The sequence below is a fragment of the Clinocottus analis genome, unplaced genomic scaffold (assembly GCF_023055335.1).
Source record: "Clinocottus analis isolate CAN_PGR_092001 unplaced genomic scaffold, fCliAna1.0.p SCAF_8, whole genome shotgun sequence".
Taxonomy (NCBI): domain Eukaryota; kingdom Metazoa; phylum Chordata; class Actinopteri; order Perciformes; family Cottidae; genus Clinocottus; species Clinocottus analis.
In genome coordinates this window covers 4618389-4635725 of record NW_027176240.1, presented here as the reverse complement: position 1 = coordinate 4635725, position 17337 = coordinate 4618389, and the positions used below count along the sequence as shown (strand labels likewise).

Sequence of the window (17337 nt, the reverse complement as noted above, 5' to 3'; positions counted from 1 at the left end):
ATCGCAAATATCTGATTGCAGTTTGAAGAGCAGCCAGAAGAGAGATCTTTCAGGGGTAAAGTCGAGGCTTCGATCCGACTCATACACAGTTTTAGGGATTTAAACTGTAAACTGGAGCATCATTGTATAAGAGACAAGGAATTATAGGCGTTATGTAACGGCCTGCTGCACTGTAAAGGTTTATCTGAGCTTTCATGAATATCTCATGAAGGGTATTAATATATCCTTTTGGCACCATGTTTAAGTATGTGTGTTTGGTGATTACAGCTGCACACACTCCAGTAAGGTGATGTGACAAGCCTTTACTGTCCGTGAGCGCTTTCCTTTTTTTGATGCATTGATTGATCCATTTGAGATAATCACGTGTTTCTTCAGTCTCATATGAGGAAAAAGCACTTTCTTGAGCGTTATGGTCAACTCACATGATCTTCTTGCACATGGCTTCTGAGCACTTTGAAGCTGCTCGAATGCATTTACATTAACAATGGGTCAAATGACTACCTTTAATATGAAACGCGTCACTTCTCATCGGCTCCACTCAGCTCTTACGGAGTGTTTCAGAGTGTTTCAGAGTGCTTCGGCGTCTTTCAGCTCGCTCTTTGGTTTCACAGCCCACTCGCTGTCGGTTCACTGTCACTGCGCTCATCAACATCGTTTCCATGTATTTATGTTTTTAAAAGCTTGAAAAACCCACTGTGTGCTGAATATAAGTGAGCAACTAGCTGCTAGAGCTGGATATTTCCCTCAGGAGTTGGTGGTGACCAAATTTAGTATAAAAAGAGCGAATAGAGATAGTTAGGTAATACAGTATGAACACATCTGATCAGCATGTTGGAAAACCTCCATCTCTAACATAAATCTTCTCCATTATTCATTTTTTTTGTTGACAACTATTGATGGATGCACAAACTGATAAAGAGATGCAATGCAGTGACAGTAACCGTCTGTAAATGTCACTTGTTCTGTTAAATTGGTTTTGAAATCCTATTAAGAGGATATAAGTGTTATTATTTCTTTGTTTTTGTTTGTTGTTTTCATTATGTATTTCATTTTAAAGATATATATATATATATATATATATATATATATATATATATATATATATATATATATATATATATATATATATTTATGTGTGTGTAATTCCAGGGTTGTATTCTGATTGACAGCCCTGATGATGGGGAAAAAGGGTTAAATTCATGTCATGTCTACTCAAACATTCAGATTTCTTTTGTTCTTTTTTTGTTTTCAAGCAAGCAAAACGAGAAATGTGTCTTTTGGTCTTGAAGTCAACAGGAAACATGACTTTAAATGACTAATAATGTTGCTCTCTTTCTGTATGACGTGTAAATAAGCAATTAGTTTTTGTTTTTTTCCACACCAAAACAATATTTTTTCAGTTGTCATTACAATTGTTTTACCCCCAAGTTGCCAACAAATCTGCCAATGCATGTTTAAGTTACTTCAGGTAACATATCAAAAGCTTCAGAACTGCAACTAAATGGTCCTATTGTCTGTGTTTGATTCTATCATCTTGAGAAAATTAACTGTAAATGTAATGACACCAAAAACAGTTCATTTCTTGTCACAGTTTTTCAATGAATCGCCCTTAAATCCTTCCTTCACTGCTCTTCGTGTCTCCATTTTGTTCCTATTTCCTGTTACACAATGACTTAAAGGTGACGGCATGGACAACACTGAACAATCAAGATGCATTTCCTTAAGAAAACAAACTTGGGAGACTTTTCTATAGCTGAAACAACACAATGCGTTAAACGCATTCAACATGTGTAAAAGCATACATGTACGTCTCCTTTCTTTCTCTTTGCCTTGCTCGTAAATCTGGCACAGTGTTAAGAAAGCATTGCAATTAAGATCTCTGCCGTAACTACAGGCGCCCGCTCTGACGCTTCATTAGCGAGGGTGCAGCGGTACCCTGCTATTAATTGCTGAATTGCCTTGTTTGTTGGTGATGAGCCTGTCAGAGGAGGCTTGGACAAGCTGTGCAGTGGCGGTATACTTAGCAAACCCTTGTCAAGAGATACATATCCCCACGAGCTTTAAGAAATTCCACCGAAACAGCGGTTCCTTAAACCCTAGTGTTTTTTATTTGAGTCGGCTATTATTTTTTTTTTATAGGCCTGAAAATGGAACACTGCCGCTGAATATTACATCAGAAAAAGGGAAAGTGTTTGTGTGGCTGCAGACATTTTTCGTTGGTCTTATTATAAATCTTGCGTTCCTCTCACACATATCTTTGCACCGATGGTGCGGTAGACCTCGAGAGGGAGGGGGAAGCAGGTTAGGGAGTGATGCATGAGATGAGAAGTTAGGAGGTCAGCAGAGGAAAAAAAACACGCTTCCAATAAAACTTCCTCCCGTCTCACACACACACACACACACGCGCGCACACACACACGGGATCAACAGGCTTAATTCTGGTGGAGGTAATTGCCTCTCATGTGCAATGATTCACTGTTCTGTCTTCCTGTTCGGATAGCTCTCGACTCATCCCATGACACTGCATTATTTAACATTAGGAAAATAAGCCCGCCAGGAGTGGGTGCAGCCTCCAGCTTCCAAAGGCCGACGGATGACACATCAGCATTGCTTAAGGATTATGTTAAATAATATACACTTCATTAGCGATGGTGGAGGGAAGGGAACTGTACTTTATTTGAGTATATTCAATCTATGCTACCTTATACTTCCACTCCACGTTATTTCAGAGGATTTTTTACTTCTTTATATTCATGCAACTACAAAAAAAAAGATTTTACCTTGATGTTACGTACAAACCATAGAATAAACATATTAAATATGACGCTTAATACGATAAATCATTAAGGGCCTTGCATACCAACAGGTTTTTTCATTAACACGTCTGTACTCAATCATGTACTAATAACAATGATGCCATCATCATCTCTTATGCGCTACAAGCTAAACTTCCACGCGGTGACGCCGCCGCAACAGCAGCGTTGTGGCGCCGCAGAGGCCGAAGGGGAATGACTCAATCTGCAAGAATGTTTTCAAGTTGGCTCACGGCCGCATGTTCCTCTCCTCCCTCGCGCTGACCAGTAACATGACATGACTTTCATGGTTTGGAAGTGCGTGCGTGTGTGTGTGTGTGCGCGTGTGTGTGTGTGTGTTTATCAGGAGGTGACCACTGTCGTTCCCTAGCACCTAACACTTAGAGGTCAAACCGTATCAGCTGCTCATTGGATGCCAGTCCGTAAATCTCTTTTCAGGATGAAACAGTTTCCTTGGAACAGACTGTCATATACAGTACATTAAATTGGACCTATTACCTTTCTTTGTCAATTATTAAACCGTCACATTGCCCCAAATAAGTATTTAATAGCACATCAGGGCTGTTTCAGTGGGTAATGGGTCGCAATTTATGGTGCGAGAGACTCTGGCGAATGTGTCCCGATTGAGTCGTTGATACTTTTCTGTCTCACTGAATGAGTGCAGAGAAAGGACTGCATTCACTTACAGGGTCTCTTATCTAGAACACAATGTCCAGCTCAAGATCATCACGTTATATTTCACACAGTTTCATGAGCCTTCTGTCTTCACGACTTCACCAAAGAATCTTAAGATCTGAAGTTGGCTTTACCTTCAACTGATTATCCAACAGTGGATATGACAGCTCCCTCCCACGTACTGGATAGCACTGTGTGTTCATCTGTGTGTGTGTGTGTGTGTGTGTGTGTGCGCGCGTGTGTATTTGTGTGACACCTCCTTCGTGATTTATATAATCTGACGGTGCCTTATTTCTGCGGGCCATCGCAGTATACTGGGAATCAGATGTGTGGGCATCTAACGATTGTCTTCACCAGTTTTCTCACATGTATGGGACTCTGAGCAACATTCCTACTGTTAACCCAAAGCAGTCTCATCCAATCCCATCACTGAGGGCTGGTTGTGATGGTGTGAGGGTTTCCTCTGTGTGTGTGTGTGTGTGTGTGTGTGTGTGTGTGTGTGTGTGTGTGTGTGTGTGTGTGTGTGTGTGTGTGTGTGTGTGTGTGTGTTTGTTGCATGCACATAACAGAAAATGGCCAAAGTGCCTTCAGCTTCAATGCTCCTTGGAGTGATGCTATATAAGTCATGAACTCTGTGCAGATGGATCCTTTGACGATAGAAAGCTTCCACATGTTGGATTTCCAGTCTTTCTTCTAAAGATGGAGCTCCTAGAAATGATTTGACTTTCTTCTGGTGATCTTGAGACCATGTTTGAATCGCTATGGCAATATTGTGCTCAGCTCTGTGCAATCTTTCTATCTCTATAGCGTTTCTTAACCCTCGTATGGTGTTCATTTTTTTGTTAATCAGCAGGTGTTGTGGGTCTGTCAGACCCGCTGTATTTTTGGGTTTTTAATTCAACACAATCAAACAATTTTATGTTAAAATACTCAACAGATGTTTTCTTCATCACAATTAGAAGCAATATAAAAATCCAATATGGTTAATAATTTAATTCAGGTACAAAATTTCCACACTTTTATTAGTGGACCCATCTTGTATGTAATATAAATCTGTAGGGGTGGTTACGGTGTGCGGTTGATGAACATTTCGTCTGATATATCTTCTTCGCATAAAAGGAGCCAAGGCCGATAAGTCTGAGTTTTGAAAAAATAATGAATCATATTATTTTTGCTTTGATGAAAAATGAAAACGGGTCCCACAGACCCGAACACCATACAAGGGTTAATTAACAAGGGTCAATCTTATTTCTTATTTTCACCCTGGCCCCTTGTGTCCTTTCCTTTTTGACTCAGAACGGCGACAAGGTGTAAGTAACAGTTGAGCTCTTACCCTCCGAAATGAGATAATCCTCCGAGACACTCACTCTTCATTAGTGATCGTTGATTGCATTTACGTAAACAGACATGAAGAGCCACTTCATTACAGAATAGTCGCGCCCTGTCGGCTGACTTTCCAAAACCGACAATCCGACATTCACATCTGCTTCACACATAACAGAGATTCAAACATGATGTCCAGCAGCGCTTTGAGCTAAATTCAATTCAGTTTATTCTGTATCGCCCAAAAATTACAAATTTGCCTCGGAGGGTTTTGCAATCTGTACAATCTGTCCCGGAAACTCACATCGGATCAGGAAAAACTCCCCCAAATGAAGATAGTAAAAACCCTTTCACAGGGAAAAAAGGGTAGAAACCTTCGGGAGAGAAACAGAGGAGGATCCATCTCCATGGTGGATGTCATGTGTACAAAATGAACTACCTAACAGAGTTGATAGCTGGTAGATAAATGCTAACAGTAGCATGCTAACATGCTCTCAATGACGATGCAAGCAGGTTGACGTTAAGCAGGTGTACTGTATGTTCAGGCCCACTTAATTTAAACTTAATTTACTTACAGAATGCCGACATTTGCAAATTAGCACGAGGTAATCCCAGTATTTATTAGTCACAAACCAAATGAGTGGACAAATTGACATACTTTTGGGACCATGACTGTCTGGACAAAGTTTTATTGCAATCTATCGATTGGTGTTAATTAGTTCTGGACCAAAGTGGTGGGCTGACCGACCAACCTACACGCATTGAGATCAATACAGCTGCAGTGCATGAGGGAAAAGAAACAGCTACTGCCACTATACTATTTTGCAATGAAACTTCACACAGCCATTGCAATTGTGAGCCAGTAAATTCACTGTATAGTTTCTGATGTCATGTTTCTATTTTGTCTACTTTTGACTGTATATTTCAGCTGTTATCCTGCACCAATACACTCGGGAACCTTGAAGACTCACAGAGACAAAGTATTTGACCAAAACTTCAAAGCCCGACATGCTCCAGGCCTCCTGCCACTGGAACAGAACATACTTGTGAGTATAAATGTTCATCAAATATACAAATATAAAAGAAGAAAAAGGGACGTTTGACTTCAGTTTTTACAGTTTTTATTGCCTAAAGATGCAGCTGCAACAATAACTTAACAGGTGCTATTTCTCAATGAAAAACTAAGTTGTGTTTTTTCTGATAAATTTAAGGATGTATTTAAATCAATTGAACCCCGATTTGTCTGTGTTGCCAAAACCCTGATATATCTCATTGTGCCATTGTTGTCCAAAAGCTATTAACACACATGAGTGAGCCACAATGTGACATAAACCTCCATTGCAATGAACATGGACATTGTAGTTTGTTTTGAGGTGATCACACTGTCCTGGTGCTCTAAGTACTCATCGCATTTGAGATTACAATTAGTCCCTGAGCCACAGGCTGGAGGGAAGACACACAATACTGTCATTCATATTGGCCCTTTCATCGTATTTTGGATTTGCCAATAATCACAAAAGCCTTATCTTTTAAACTTGAAGATGTCCCCACCTTTGCTTTACCCTTAAAGCAGTCGCTGTGTGTTACGTATGCAGTTTCATTAAACAAGATATTTTAATCAGATCTACAAGCTTTTCAGACATGACAGCCCCCTGCAGCCCCTGGGAGCTCTTCTCTTCCCTCCTCCACTCTTTTTATTTAACTGTACGCCACAGAGCTCTGAGCAGAAACATGGCTAATGCTTCTAACTCGATCTTGCAAATGAGCACAAACAAGTGAGTAGGACGGGGAGCAAAATGAGACAGAAAGACAAGGGGGGAGGGAGGGGGAGGCTTTGGGGAGGGGATGAGCAAAGCGCTGAGGGATGAATGTGTGTGTGTGTGTGTGTGTGTGTGTGTGTGTGTGTGTGTGTGTGTGGAGGGGAGGGGGTGACGGGGAGGTAGAGGGGGCAATTGGAAAAGAAACAGTGAAGAAGGACAGTTAAATATTCATTATCAGGCCGCTGGGGAGAAACCTACAGCGCTATTGCTACTGTGTGTGGGCTTGCGGATGACACACTCACACACAGACACACACACACACACACTTTAGATTAGGATGCATGAGCTTCTGCACTCAGTGCCTATCAATACTGACGCTGTTTACTGTGTGCTGAATGTGACCAAGCAGCACCACCTATGATTCATTCCTGTTAAGATACATCGGCAGCCTCACCAGCAGGCAGAAACATCGCACTTAATCAGAAAGCATTAGCTTAAAACTGTGGCCTCCCCGGCCCAGTGTCCCGAGGAAATACATCCACATTGGATGATTTTGCAACTTATGATTTTGGTTCATTGTCAAGGTTCAGTGGCAACGCAAAAAGTATTGTGCCCTGTGTGTAGTTTGGTGAGATGGGCGTGTGGCACATCTGACTTGACGTCCTGCAGTTAATGTTTGATTTCATAACCCATTATCATTCCAGACCCCTAACGTTAAAAGACTACTTCACTGATTGAGCACTCCTAACACATCTTTCACAAATGTTCACCATAATGCAGATGCTATGCGTATAGATATTCCAGACAGTAAGAATTTTAAAAAAAAGAAGTTTTGCAGCATTATCCATTATGGACGTTTATGTGTGGGTTGATGACATCCCTCAATACAAGCATGCAGATACAAAGGCACATTTTGTAATGGAAAGTTGTTTTTTTGCATTAAACAGCTGTGAAAAATAAGCTTTAGAAAATGATGCATCATAAAGTTAAAGAGTTTACGGGTCAATATTTTTTTAAAGTTCTGATTAAGCAAAAGTTAATGTTAATCTATCAATAATGTAATATTTGAAATGTTCTCCATATTTGTTGAATTTTATAATTCCCTGTCGACACATTTCTGTATGTTCTGGTGACTAAAATACAATACCAGCAATTCATTTGAATTATGTATATGTGTAATAATTTCCCTCTATTTGACTTATAACCATTAGATGCCAGGAAGCATCTTGGAAAATGTTAGTCAATAATTCGTAATAAATAAATACAATCAACTCTGCTGCGATCCTGTGAAGTCACGAGACCTTAACGCTGATTGTTTGGGTTCATGATTTTATTGAGATCTGAATCAGTTTTCCAGCATTTTACAACACAGTAGATGTACAACATTTTTTTTTTTTAAAGTCCAGAACAGACTGACGGTACGGATGGACTGCACATACTGCACGGTCTGACGTCTTTTAAAGGCAGAGGAGGGATCTCCAGTGTGACTTCTAAACAAAAGAGCGAGGCAACATTTGCTAAAAACAACCCCTGTGATGGTTTTTGTGTCAAACCCTAGAAGGGTCCTCTCGGATGATTAGCAGATGAGACATCGAGAGGTCACCCTCCGTTCCTCTTCCCGTCTCTTCAGGCCTCACTTCCACAAGCATGCACTCCTTCTGTATTAATCAAACTGTTCTTGAATACAGGCCTACACGCACAATGACACACACACACACACACGTACAATGACACACGCACACACACACACACGGCTCCCTACGCAGTCCAACGATGGCCTGAAGTCACCCTGCTGCAGTTTGGCTGCAGGACAGCGAGTGAGTCAGCTCGCTCAGCCGGCCACTCGGCCCTGTCTGCTTCTCTATCAGGCGGCCTGTTTATCTGCCGACCTTCAACGTTTGATCGTGGCTCCATCGTGTCTGTCTGACCGGCCTACTTGTCTGCTGCTCTGTGTTTGTACTTGTCTCCGTCTCGCTTCCTCCTGGCTCAGTTGTCAGCATATGCTTCAAACGAAGTCCTTCTCAGATGATCGAACACGAAAGTGTATGAACCCCCTCCGTCCCCCTTCCGCCCTCACAAATATATAATGTTGGAATTGGCTTTGTGTGCCAACTTTTTGCAACTTTCCAAAATCAACAATTAAACAACCGTGATCTTACAGAAATACAATAAATTACCACAATCTCTTAAAATGGTGGTGGCACTTAATGTGTTAAAATTACTAAGCCACAAATCCAGGTTAATAGCTTTGATCAAAAAGATTTGAACCTAAACCTTTTTTGGGGTAAATATAATTTAGATTCAGTTCTGCTTCTTTTTTTTAATTATATTTATTTTCAGTTTTCAGTATCAGATTTTATATTTTCAACTTTCAATCTTCTTTTTTAATTTTTTTTTTTTTTTTTTACAGCTTTGAATGCTTTTTTCTGGGTTCAAATCTTTCAGTTTCAGACTTTTGACACGGATCTGGCGTGGGAGGCGTGGTATCAACGACAGGTTCACGGTATCACGAGTGATGGCATGACAAAGAAGGCCGAGAACCTGCCTCAACCACGTTGCCTTCAGGAAACACGGGTTATGACTCCCTAGTTTCATACAGCATATGCACGAGATTTGCAGTACAAAGTACATTGTTGAATTTTTTCAACAAAAATCTTTTTTTCAAATGATCAAAACCATTGGCCTGGATTTGTCTCCATAGTGAACCCGTTAACATTAGTTTTAGGCAACAAAATCACTTTGTTCGGTTGAGAAAAAAACAAACAACTTCACAATAACTCAACAACACGTTGGAACACAACCACGAAGCACACCGAACCTTTAGTGTTGTTAAAGTTGCTAGGTGAGGTATTAGAAGAACAGGGCCTTCCTTTGCAGACGTGACTCCACCTTCTTGAAGAGGGCTTTTAATTTACATACTTTGCAGTTCTTAATCTTCAGCATCCTCCCTTTCCTGCCGTCCTCTTCTCCATTTTCCCCCTCCTGGCCCTCCGAGCCCAGCCAGGGGCTCCACACCCCTCCATGGAGCTCGGGGTCAGCCATGGGATCATCTGGTGGATTCCTCGGCATCACAGCTGTCCGGTTGTACTCCGCCAGTCTAGTCAGGAGATGTTTCACCACCTCTGGACGAGCTTCCGCCAGGTCCGACCTCTCGTAGGGGTCGGCGGTGACGTTAAACAGCCACACTGACTTCCCCAGCTCATTGCGCCGCTTCTCAAGTTTCTGCCACCGCTCTGGACCACCGGGGAGCGCCTGTGGGGGTATCCAGTCCCCGTCGCCTACATTTCCTGTCAATAGTTTCCAGTCCCCAGCCCTGATCGCCGCCCTGACGGCTGTGTCCCAGATCCCAAATCCATTGAGTACCAATGCCTTGTCGTATGGCTCCCCCGGCTTCCTGGACACCGGGTCAATGTTGAAAAGGATTTCAGCGCGAGGAGACGGAAGGCCCTCGCTGATGGTTCCCCACACATCGCGACCGTCTAGGCCACGTTGGGACTGCAGGGCCCCGGCTAGTCCCAGTAACGTGGGATACCAGTCAGAAACGTGGATCAGTGCTCTGCTGACTGTACCTTTCTTCTTCAGGAGAGGGCTATGGACAAAGCCCACAGCCCGGATGCCTCCTTCCCAGTAAGTCCCTTTGCCGCCTCTCAGCGGCCAGTTGCTTCCTCCAGAGAGCGGCTGCCCACCGTTATCAGAGGAGTAGATCAGTGCTGAGTTCTGATAGAGCCCGCTCGTCTTCAGTTCCTGGACCACCTGTCCAACCCCGTCATCCAGGCAGCTCAGCATGGCTGCGTAATGACGCCTGAGACGATTGCCCTGGGACTCATAACGGTGCAGAAAACGGTCCGGGACCTGCAAGGGTGTATGGGGGGCCTGAAGGGACAGGTAGAGGAAAAAGGGTTTGTGGGGGTCGTGGCTCCGAAGGATCTGCTTCACTCTGTTTGGACAAAGGACATGTTGTTCAAGTTTTGATGAAAGTTTGTACGAATGAATGGTTTTACCTCGACGCTCACCTCTCGATGTAGAGCAGAGTGGAGTAGTTGCCGGCCATCTCCCAGGCGGGCCTGTCTCCGTCATGCAGGTCAAACCCGCAAGCTTCGGCTCCGTCACAGCTCCGGTAGGAGAAGTGGTCGCCACTGCCAGTCAGCGTGCCGAGGAAACTCTGGAAGCCGCGCGCTTTGGGTAGACAGCTCGGCCGGCAGAAGCCCAGGTGCCATTTCCCCACCATGTACGTGGCATACCCAGCTTCTACCAGACGCTCCGGTAGGGTGGGGACGTCCGGAGGCAGGCAGAGGGGTTGGCGTGATCGGATGATCGAATGCTGGAGTCCGGTGTGAATTTGGTAGCTGGTAAAACAGTGTCTTGATAAGATGCATGTAATAACACAACGATGGTAAACTTCACAGTTGGTCTAAGAAATGTTACAACCTTGGATACTCTCACACTGTTTACACATCTTCACGCTGACATGGTCAGGGATTTTTATTGAATCAGTTCGGGATGAGGAGTTTTTAATTTCCTTTTTTTTTGTTGTTTCTACTTTCTACCTGCAACATTTCTGCCAGAAAACACTTTAATCTGAACTCAGAACATGTATTTGTTAGGTCACTCGCTCCACAGATAATGAAAATTCAGGATAAAACAACCGAACGGACTAAGAGGGAGCTTTGCCTGCAGCTACTTCTTTTTTTTTACTCTGCGTCTATTGAGGATTGTAAAGATTAGAATTGTAGCTTATCAGTTAGATATTGCTATGATGTGAGTCAGATGTCCATCCAACAGTTTACACTGAAAGGTCAATGAAACAGATCATTTCTGCTTTTGTAGATCAAACAAATTGCTCCTTTTAGTCTCATAACAGGATTTTGTGCAAGTAAAACATGAATCATCTCTTTTGTTTCTTTTATATCAATCTAAAAGTCAGAATATGGGTCTCTTTTGTTCTAGTGGTTAGATAATACACACAATGTAATCGTTGGTCTTGGCACTACTGGTGGTACTTCTATTTTATTGCCTTTCTAAAAGCTGCCCAATCACTGAATTCCCCAATTGGCATGTTAGCAAAAGACAAAAAAGCCTATAAAGCTCATGCAGAATTATATCATATGAGAACAGATGCAGTAACTAAATCTTTTTCCCATCGTAACAGTGATGTATTGATAAATGACTCACCGTCCTGTCATGAGTTGACTTCGAGAGGGTGAGCAGATAGGCTGAACGTAGTAATTTTCAAGTTTCACCCCCTCTGCGGCCAGCTGGTCCAACATAGGCGTGTGGATATCTGACCCATGGTAGCCAATGTCTCCGTAGCCCTGGTCGTCCACCATGATAAAGATAAGGTGTGGGGGCTTTGGCCTTTCCACCTCCTCAATGACAACGCTGCCATCCATAGACTGTTGTTTTCCCAGGCAGCGGAGGCCACAGAGCAAGGTCCCCCAAATCACAGAGCAGATTCCTCCCCTCATCTCCAGCGATCTACTTAACTAATTATGCCAATAATTTATTTTCTGCTTAGGCTGCTGTCAATAAAAAGCCGGATCGCTTCTGCAGAAAAATGGGCTGATCTGTGTGTCCGAGCAGCTCGTCCAAAAAGTCTCATCTGCCCGTTGTGTGTGAGTTGTCGTCTTTTTTCTGGAGGTTGGTCTTGAGTTTGTGGGAAGAGGCTGAAATGGTGCCAGCTGCTGAGAAAAACTGCTGTTTCAGATGGACAAGAAGTTGGCAGAGTTGTGTGTGTGTGTGTGTGTGTGTGTGTGTGTGTGTGTGAGAGAGAGAGACAGATGGAGGCTTCAGCTTTTGCAGTACCTTGCTACATTCCTCTGTATTTCTAGGCGCCTTATAAAATGGCTGGGAAGGACCTGTGCAGCTGAAATACACACATAGGTAAACACACCACCAGACAGGTATCTTTCTCTCTCTCTCTCTCTTTCTCTCTCTCTCTCCCTCTCTCCCTCTCTCCCTCTCTCCCTCTCTCTCTCTCTGTCTCTCTCGCTCTCTCTCTCTCTCTCTCTCGCTCAAATAAAGCAACCATCAAATTCAAAGACTTCGTCTTTGATGTTCAGCCATTGCATTGAAAATCTTTGAGATAACACTAAGTTATGATAAGTTTTTTTGTACTCTAACACTCACAGTTATTAATGCAAGTCAACATTGGGCCCAAAGACAGACAGAGGAGGAAGCAGCAGGATCAATTCAGGGTTTTATAACAGGAAACCTTTGGGAGCAAATGCTCTGAATAATCCACAGACCTTTCCTTTCCTGTATCATGGGGATTACTACTTTGATAATGTATATTTATTTGACTTCTATTGCACTGGGGTGGAAGATGAACTCTCTAAAACCAATAAAACAGGTAAATCCTGAGAGGAATTGTGCAAATATGATTATTTAGGAGCTATACTACAATTACTGCCACTAATACTGTCATCACTGTTTTTCGTTTCTGACGGATACTCCTACTAAAGTGCTGTTTCAACTGCCGCGGCTAATATCTCCACTGTGATTTCCCGTACTGCATATTCCAAACTACACTAATGGAAATCAAATAACCCCTGTCATCTATCTTTTGTTGCCTGATGCTGCTCAATTAATAGAGTCACCCGATGACAACTGCTGCCTGTGCCGAGGCAATAAAACGCAACAATCCGACTATACGGAGGAACATCCGGCGCTGTGATGAGAATGCGTATCGACCGGATGGCTCTTAGCTTTCACCTCACTGCCATCCCCTTCCCATAATGCTGAGAGGAAATCGATGCCTCTGATACATTTCCTATGTTGTAGAAGCAAACTCGTGTTGCCTCACCCTTTGGGAAATTTCACTGGCTTTTTGCCAAAGGTGAGAGTATGCTGGAGCGATTCAGATCTAAATGGCAAGAGAGGGAAAGATGAGGCGAGAATGAAGCTGACAAAAGTGTGCGATTGTGTGAAAGAATTGGTGGGACACGGGAACATATGGAAAAAGGAACATACAACATACGAAGGAGGAATTAAGCACGTAAGTAAAAAGAAGAGAAAGAAGAGGAATAAGATAGAAAGCAGTAATGTGCCCACGAGAAAAAGAAAGCGTCGCTTTCCAAGATGAGAGCGAACGGCATAAACAAAGTGGCATAAAAGGAGCAGTCACTTTGTCTTGCTGTGTAGTGCGTCTGGGTCTCTGGGTGTAGCCGTCAGTTTGCCTCAGGGAAATGCAGGGTGACATGAACTCCGTTTTACCGCGGTGATGGAGGAGGAGAGGGAGGAGAGGCGGAGGAGGGGTTGAGGGGGGAGCTGTAAAAATGGAAAGTGACAAATGTCGTCTTGAGCAGGAGGGAGAGGAAGGGACTGTTCTTTCATCAACTGTCTGACTCTTTCAGAGGGGTCACACAGAGAGAGAAGGGATATAAGAGAAAGAGAAAAAAAAAAGGCCAAACAATGATGAAAGCTTCGTTTCAAATGTGTCAAAAACTAAGAAAGTCATTTAAAGGGCCCCACTTTCAGGTAGAACTTCTTTTAGCAACGTTTTCACAGCTTGCTGTACATTGTGTGACCAACAAACGCACTTTCTACTGTTCCACAAAGGGGAAATTGGTCAGAGCGACTTTGTAGGCCAAAATATACAACTTCTATCCAAGTGTGTGTTTGTACATGGTGTTTTGTGTGGACGTGTGTGTGTGTGTGCGTGGGTGTATTTGTGTGCGCTTGAAAAGGCAGTGGTGCAGAGTAGAAGAGAGTAGCAGTGGGTGTGATTTATTCATGACGACGAATAAGTGACTCACTCGATCTGGAGCCACTCTGTTGAGCTGCAGCTAAAGTGTGTGTTTGTGTGTGTTTATACGCGTGTGTGTGCGTGTGTGTGTGTGTGTGTGTCATTTGAAAATTACTTTCATTTTCAAGTCTATCATCCAACATAAAGAGCACAATTGTTATGTTAAAATGTCCCTGTCTGGCTTTGTTTTGGTATTTAAAATAGTCGATCCTGTAATACATTCATGGTATTCATGGTACAGTGGATGGGTCCTTGTCCTGGCTGATGTAAAGTTATTTAATTACCACAGGCTTTCCTAAACCTTCCCAAAAGAAGCAATGCATAACTGTGCTGACACCGGAGACAATAACAGGTAATGTTATTTGTACAAATGTAATTCAGGAATCACTTTTACCAGCACTATGACTATGATGATTAAAAAGTTTGACAATGCCTCGTAGAAATGACCTTTTCCGGGGAAATAGCTTAAATAAATCCAAAAACTTTGACATCATTTATTCAATATGGCAAACAACCTGCTGCTGTAGCTTGTCTATGAGATATTCTGCAGGAGCTTGTGGATTTTTGCTGAAAAAAATGAAAATAATAATCTCTGACTACATAACATAAAATCTAATATTTTAGTTGTGTCAATTATACGATTTTTCATAGTTACCATCCAACATGTATACTGCAAAATAGCTACTTTTCCCAAATAGAAGGTGCTATATTAACACATCGGTCCATAATTCTCGACATTGATTTATAGATTTGACTTCAGGACATGGAGCTGAACAGAAATGTAGTCTCACAGGAGAAATGTCGGACTTCCACATTGGAAATTCTCTGATTTTGACTCCAACGCATCATTAATTGTCAGGAATTGCTGGAAGAAAAAAAAATTCTTGGGACATATCACATTTTCTTTTTAATTCCAAAGCGACAAGAGATGCTGACACCACTCTTTCACAACTCCTTAAATAAGGCCCGCAATTGCACAGAAAGCTGCTAATATTGCCTTTTTATTCACGCAGAGCACATTTAAGACAATTCAACTTGACAGTTTCCATCACTGTGTGAAACTATATCCTGCAGACGCACACCGTGTGATCGAAGGCCTCACAGTCCAAACTTACATCTGTCTCTCATGCTCTCATGTCTGCCTGCATGAGAGACAGATGTAACTTTGGACCGTGGAGGAGCTCTGACACATCACACGAAACCTCGTCACTCCCACCGTCCCTGAAGGTGACACTGACGGAGACCCCGGCTCTGCTGCTCCTGAAATACTCGAGGATCCTCTTCTCGCCGGCAGAAACTCAATCCACTCTGTATTCTCCCTCACCTTACTGTGTGTGATGGATTGACAAGATGAAGCACAGGGGGTGGAGGACCTTCCCCCCGTCTCATCTCATGAAACAAACCACCCACACCGAGGATGCTGGTGGCCTTATGTCAAATTCACAAACTTTGGGGTAAACTTTTCCCCCTCCTCCTCCTTTTTTACCTCCTTGGCCGGGCGGCTCCATCCTATCAGACGTTTCCCCTCGGGGAGAGTGAGTGCTGGCTTTGACTCATCAAAAATGAAAGAGATTACACAAGCTAAGTGTGTGTACAGTATGTGTGTGTGTGTGTGTGTGTACTGTGGGGATACAGTCAGTGGAGAGTGCCACCGTGAGGATTTAACAAATAATGCATGCGGATTAACAGAAAAGACGATAATAAAAGGACCCTGTTTCTCTGATTTACCCTTATTGGAGGTGCCTGATTGTACTTGTACCAGTACTGTCACCCAGAGAGGAAGAAACAAAATGGAAATCTGTGCGTCATAAGGATGACCGGATGTTGGCCGAGTGTTTAAGTTTCTCAAGTAGGTGCATATATTACTTCAAAAGGTTCACTGCTCACATAAAGGTTTCTCTCACAGTCCTTCAGTATTAAAACCCCAGCTGGGTGAAGGACAAGAGCGGCACACAAAGGAAAAAAAAAGAGGGCGAGTCTTCATGCTGTATAGATATTGCAAGCTCCTTGAAGTTTATTTAATGAGGCAACGTCTCAACCAAGGTCTCACCCATTGACACCCTGAAGCTGCCCAGAGTCTGACAACCAGAGTCTGGCCTGATGGCCACTGAACAGTTTCCAGCAGGAAACACAACGCACAAACTAACACAATGCCCTCCAGAAAACACTTTGAGAAGCAGCACATTTTCCATCATCAGCGAATATTTATTTGCTAAATCTTAAATAGCCATCAGGGCATGTACCCATCATTACTCTCATTATGGGCACAATAGTTTTACTGTAACTGAGTTTCGTGCACTGGATAAGAAGCATGAAGGTTCCAGATGAATTAAGACACAAATACTGATATTCATCAACTGTGTATTCACGCAACGGTTAGTTTCAAGGTTAGGCCAGCTGAAATTCCTCTAGCAGAACAAAAACAATCATCGCTTACTTCCTTTATAACATATTCGTTGCTGTTCTATGTGATCTCGCGGGTGCTTGTGTGACTCCCCGTCGGCGGCACACCGAGGCGATAAAGAGGCCACCTGGCGCGCCGCCGCCTCCGTTTCATGAAGGGCACGTCGCTCATGCGGCACAGCCCGTCACGAACCGGGGTCAGGAGTTCAGCTCGAGGTGGAGGAGCAGATCGGTCAGCGTGACGGTGAAGTCGAGCGGGTTTCAATTAGAGCGGTGAGCTTTGTCGCCGGCACACATCTTGAAAATAAATCATGGCAGTGTGAGGAAGAATGGAAACATAAGCAATGGCTTACGGCACACCAAAAAACACACAATTACTATTATATTGTACACACAGTCTGACATCTTAGAAGTCAGTACACACTATGGGCCTTCTCTGGTCATTGAGCAATGCTCCATTATATTTTTGGATTGATGATAGTCGTATGCTGCTATGGTTATGCTCATACAGTGTAAATTGCTCCTTTAAATACACAGTTTTCACAGAAAGAAAGTGGACGGCACACTCGGCTCCATCACGAGGCAATACTCACACACAAGGATGGAAAATGAAGAAATG

At 43.0% G+C, this 17337-nt stretch overlaps 1 protein-coding gene across 1 annotated transcript; it reads right to left on the bottom strand.

Moving 5' to 3' along the window:
- Window positions 1-9421: 9421 nt before the first annotated feature.
- si:dkey-174i8.1 (arylsulfatase I) lies at window positions 9422-16872 on the bottom strand. Its single transcript, XM_068568400.1, has 4 exons — window positions 16834-16872; window positions 11744-12003; window positions 10585-10917; window positions 9422-10508 (listed from the first exon to the last, which is right to left on the bottom strand). The coding sequence occupies exons 1-4, from the start codon at window positions 16870-16872 to the stop codon at window positions 9422-9424; spliced, it is 1719 nt and encodes a 572-aa protein (XP_068424501.1).
- Window positions 16873-17337: the final 465 nt, after the last annotated feature.

What these genes read in the sequence shown, in the direction of transcription:
- si:dkey-174i8.1 (XM_068568400.1), bottom strand. Translation starts at nt 16,872, where the DNA reads ATGAAACGGAGGCGGCGGCGCGCCAGGTGGCCTCTTTAT. An exon ending in AGTCAACTCATGACAGGACG is followed by an intron (nt 10,918 to 11,743) that starts GTGAGTCATTTA and finishes CTGTTTTACCAG; the next exon opens with CTACCAAATTCACACCGGAC. An exon ending in ACTCTGCTCTACATCGAGAG is followed by an intron (nt 10,509 to 10,584) that starts GTGAGCGTCGAG and finishes TTGTCCAAACAG; the next exon opens with AGTGAAGCAGATCCTTCGGA.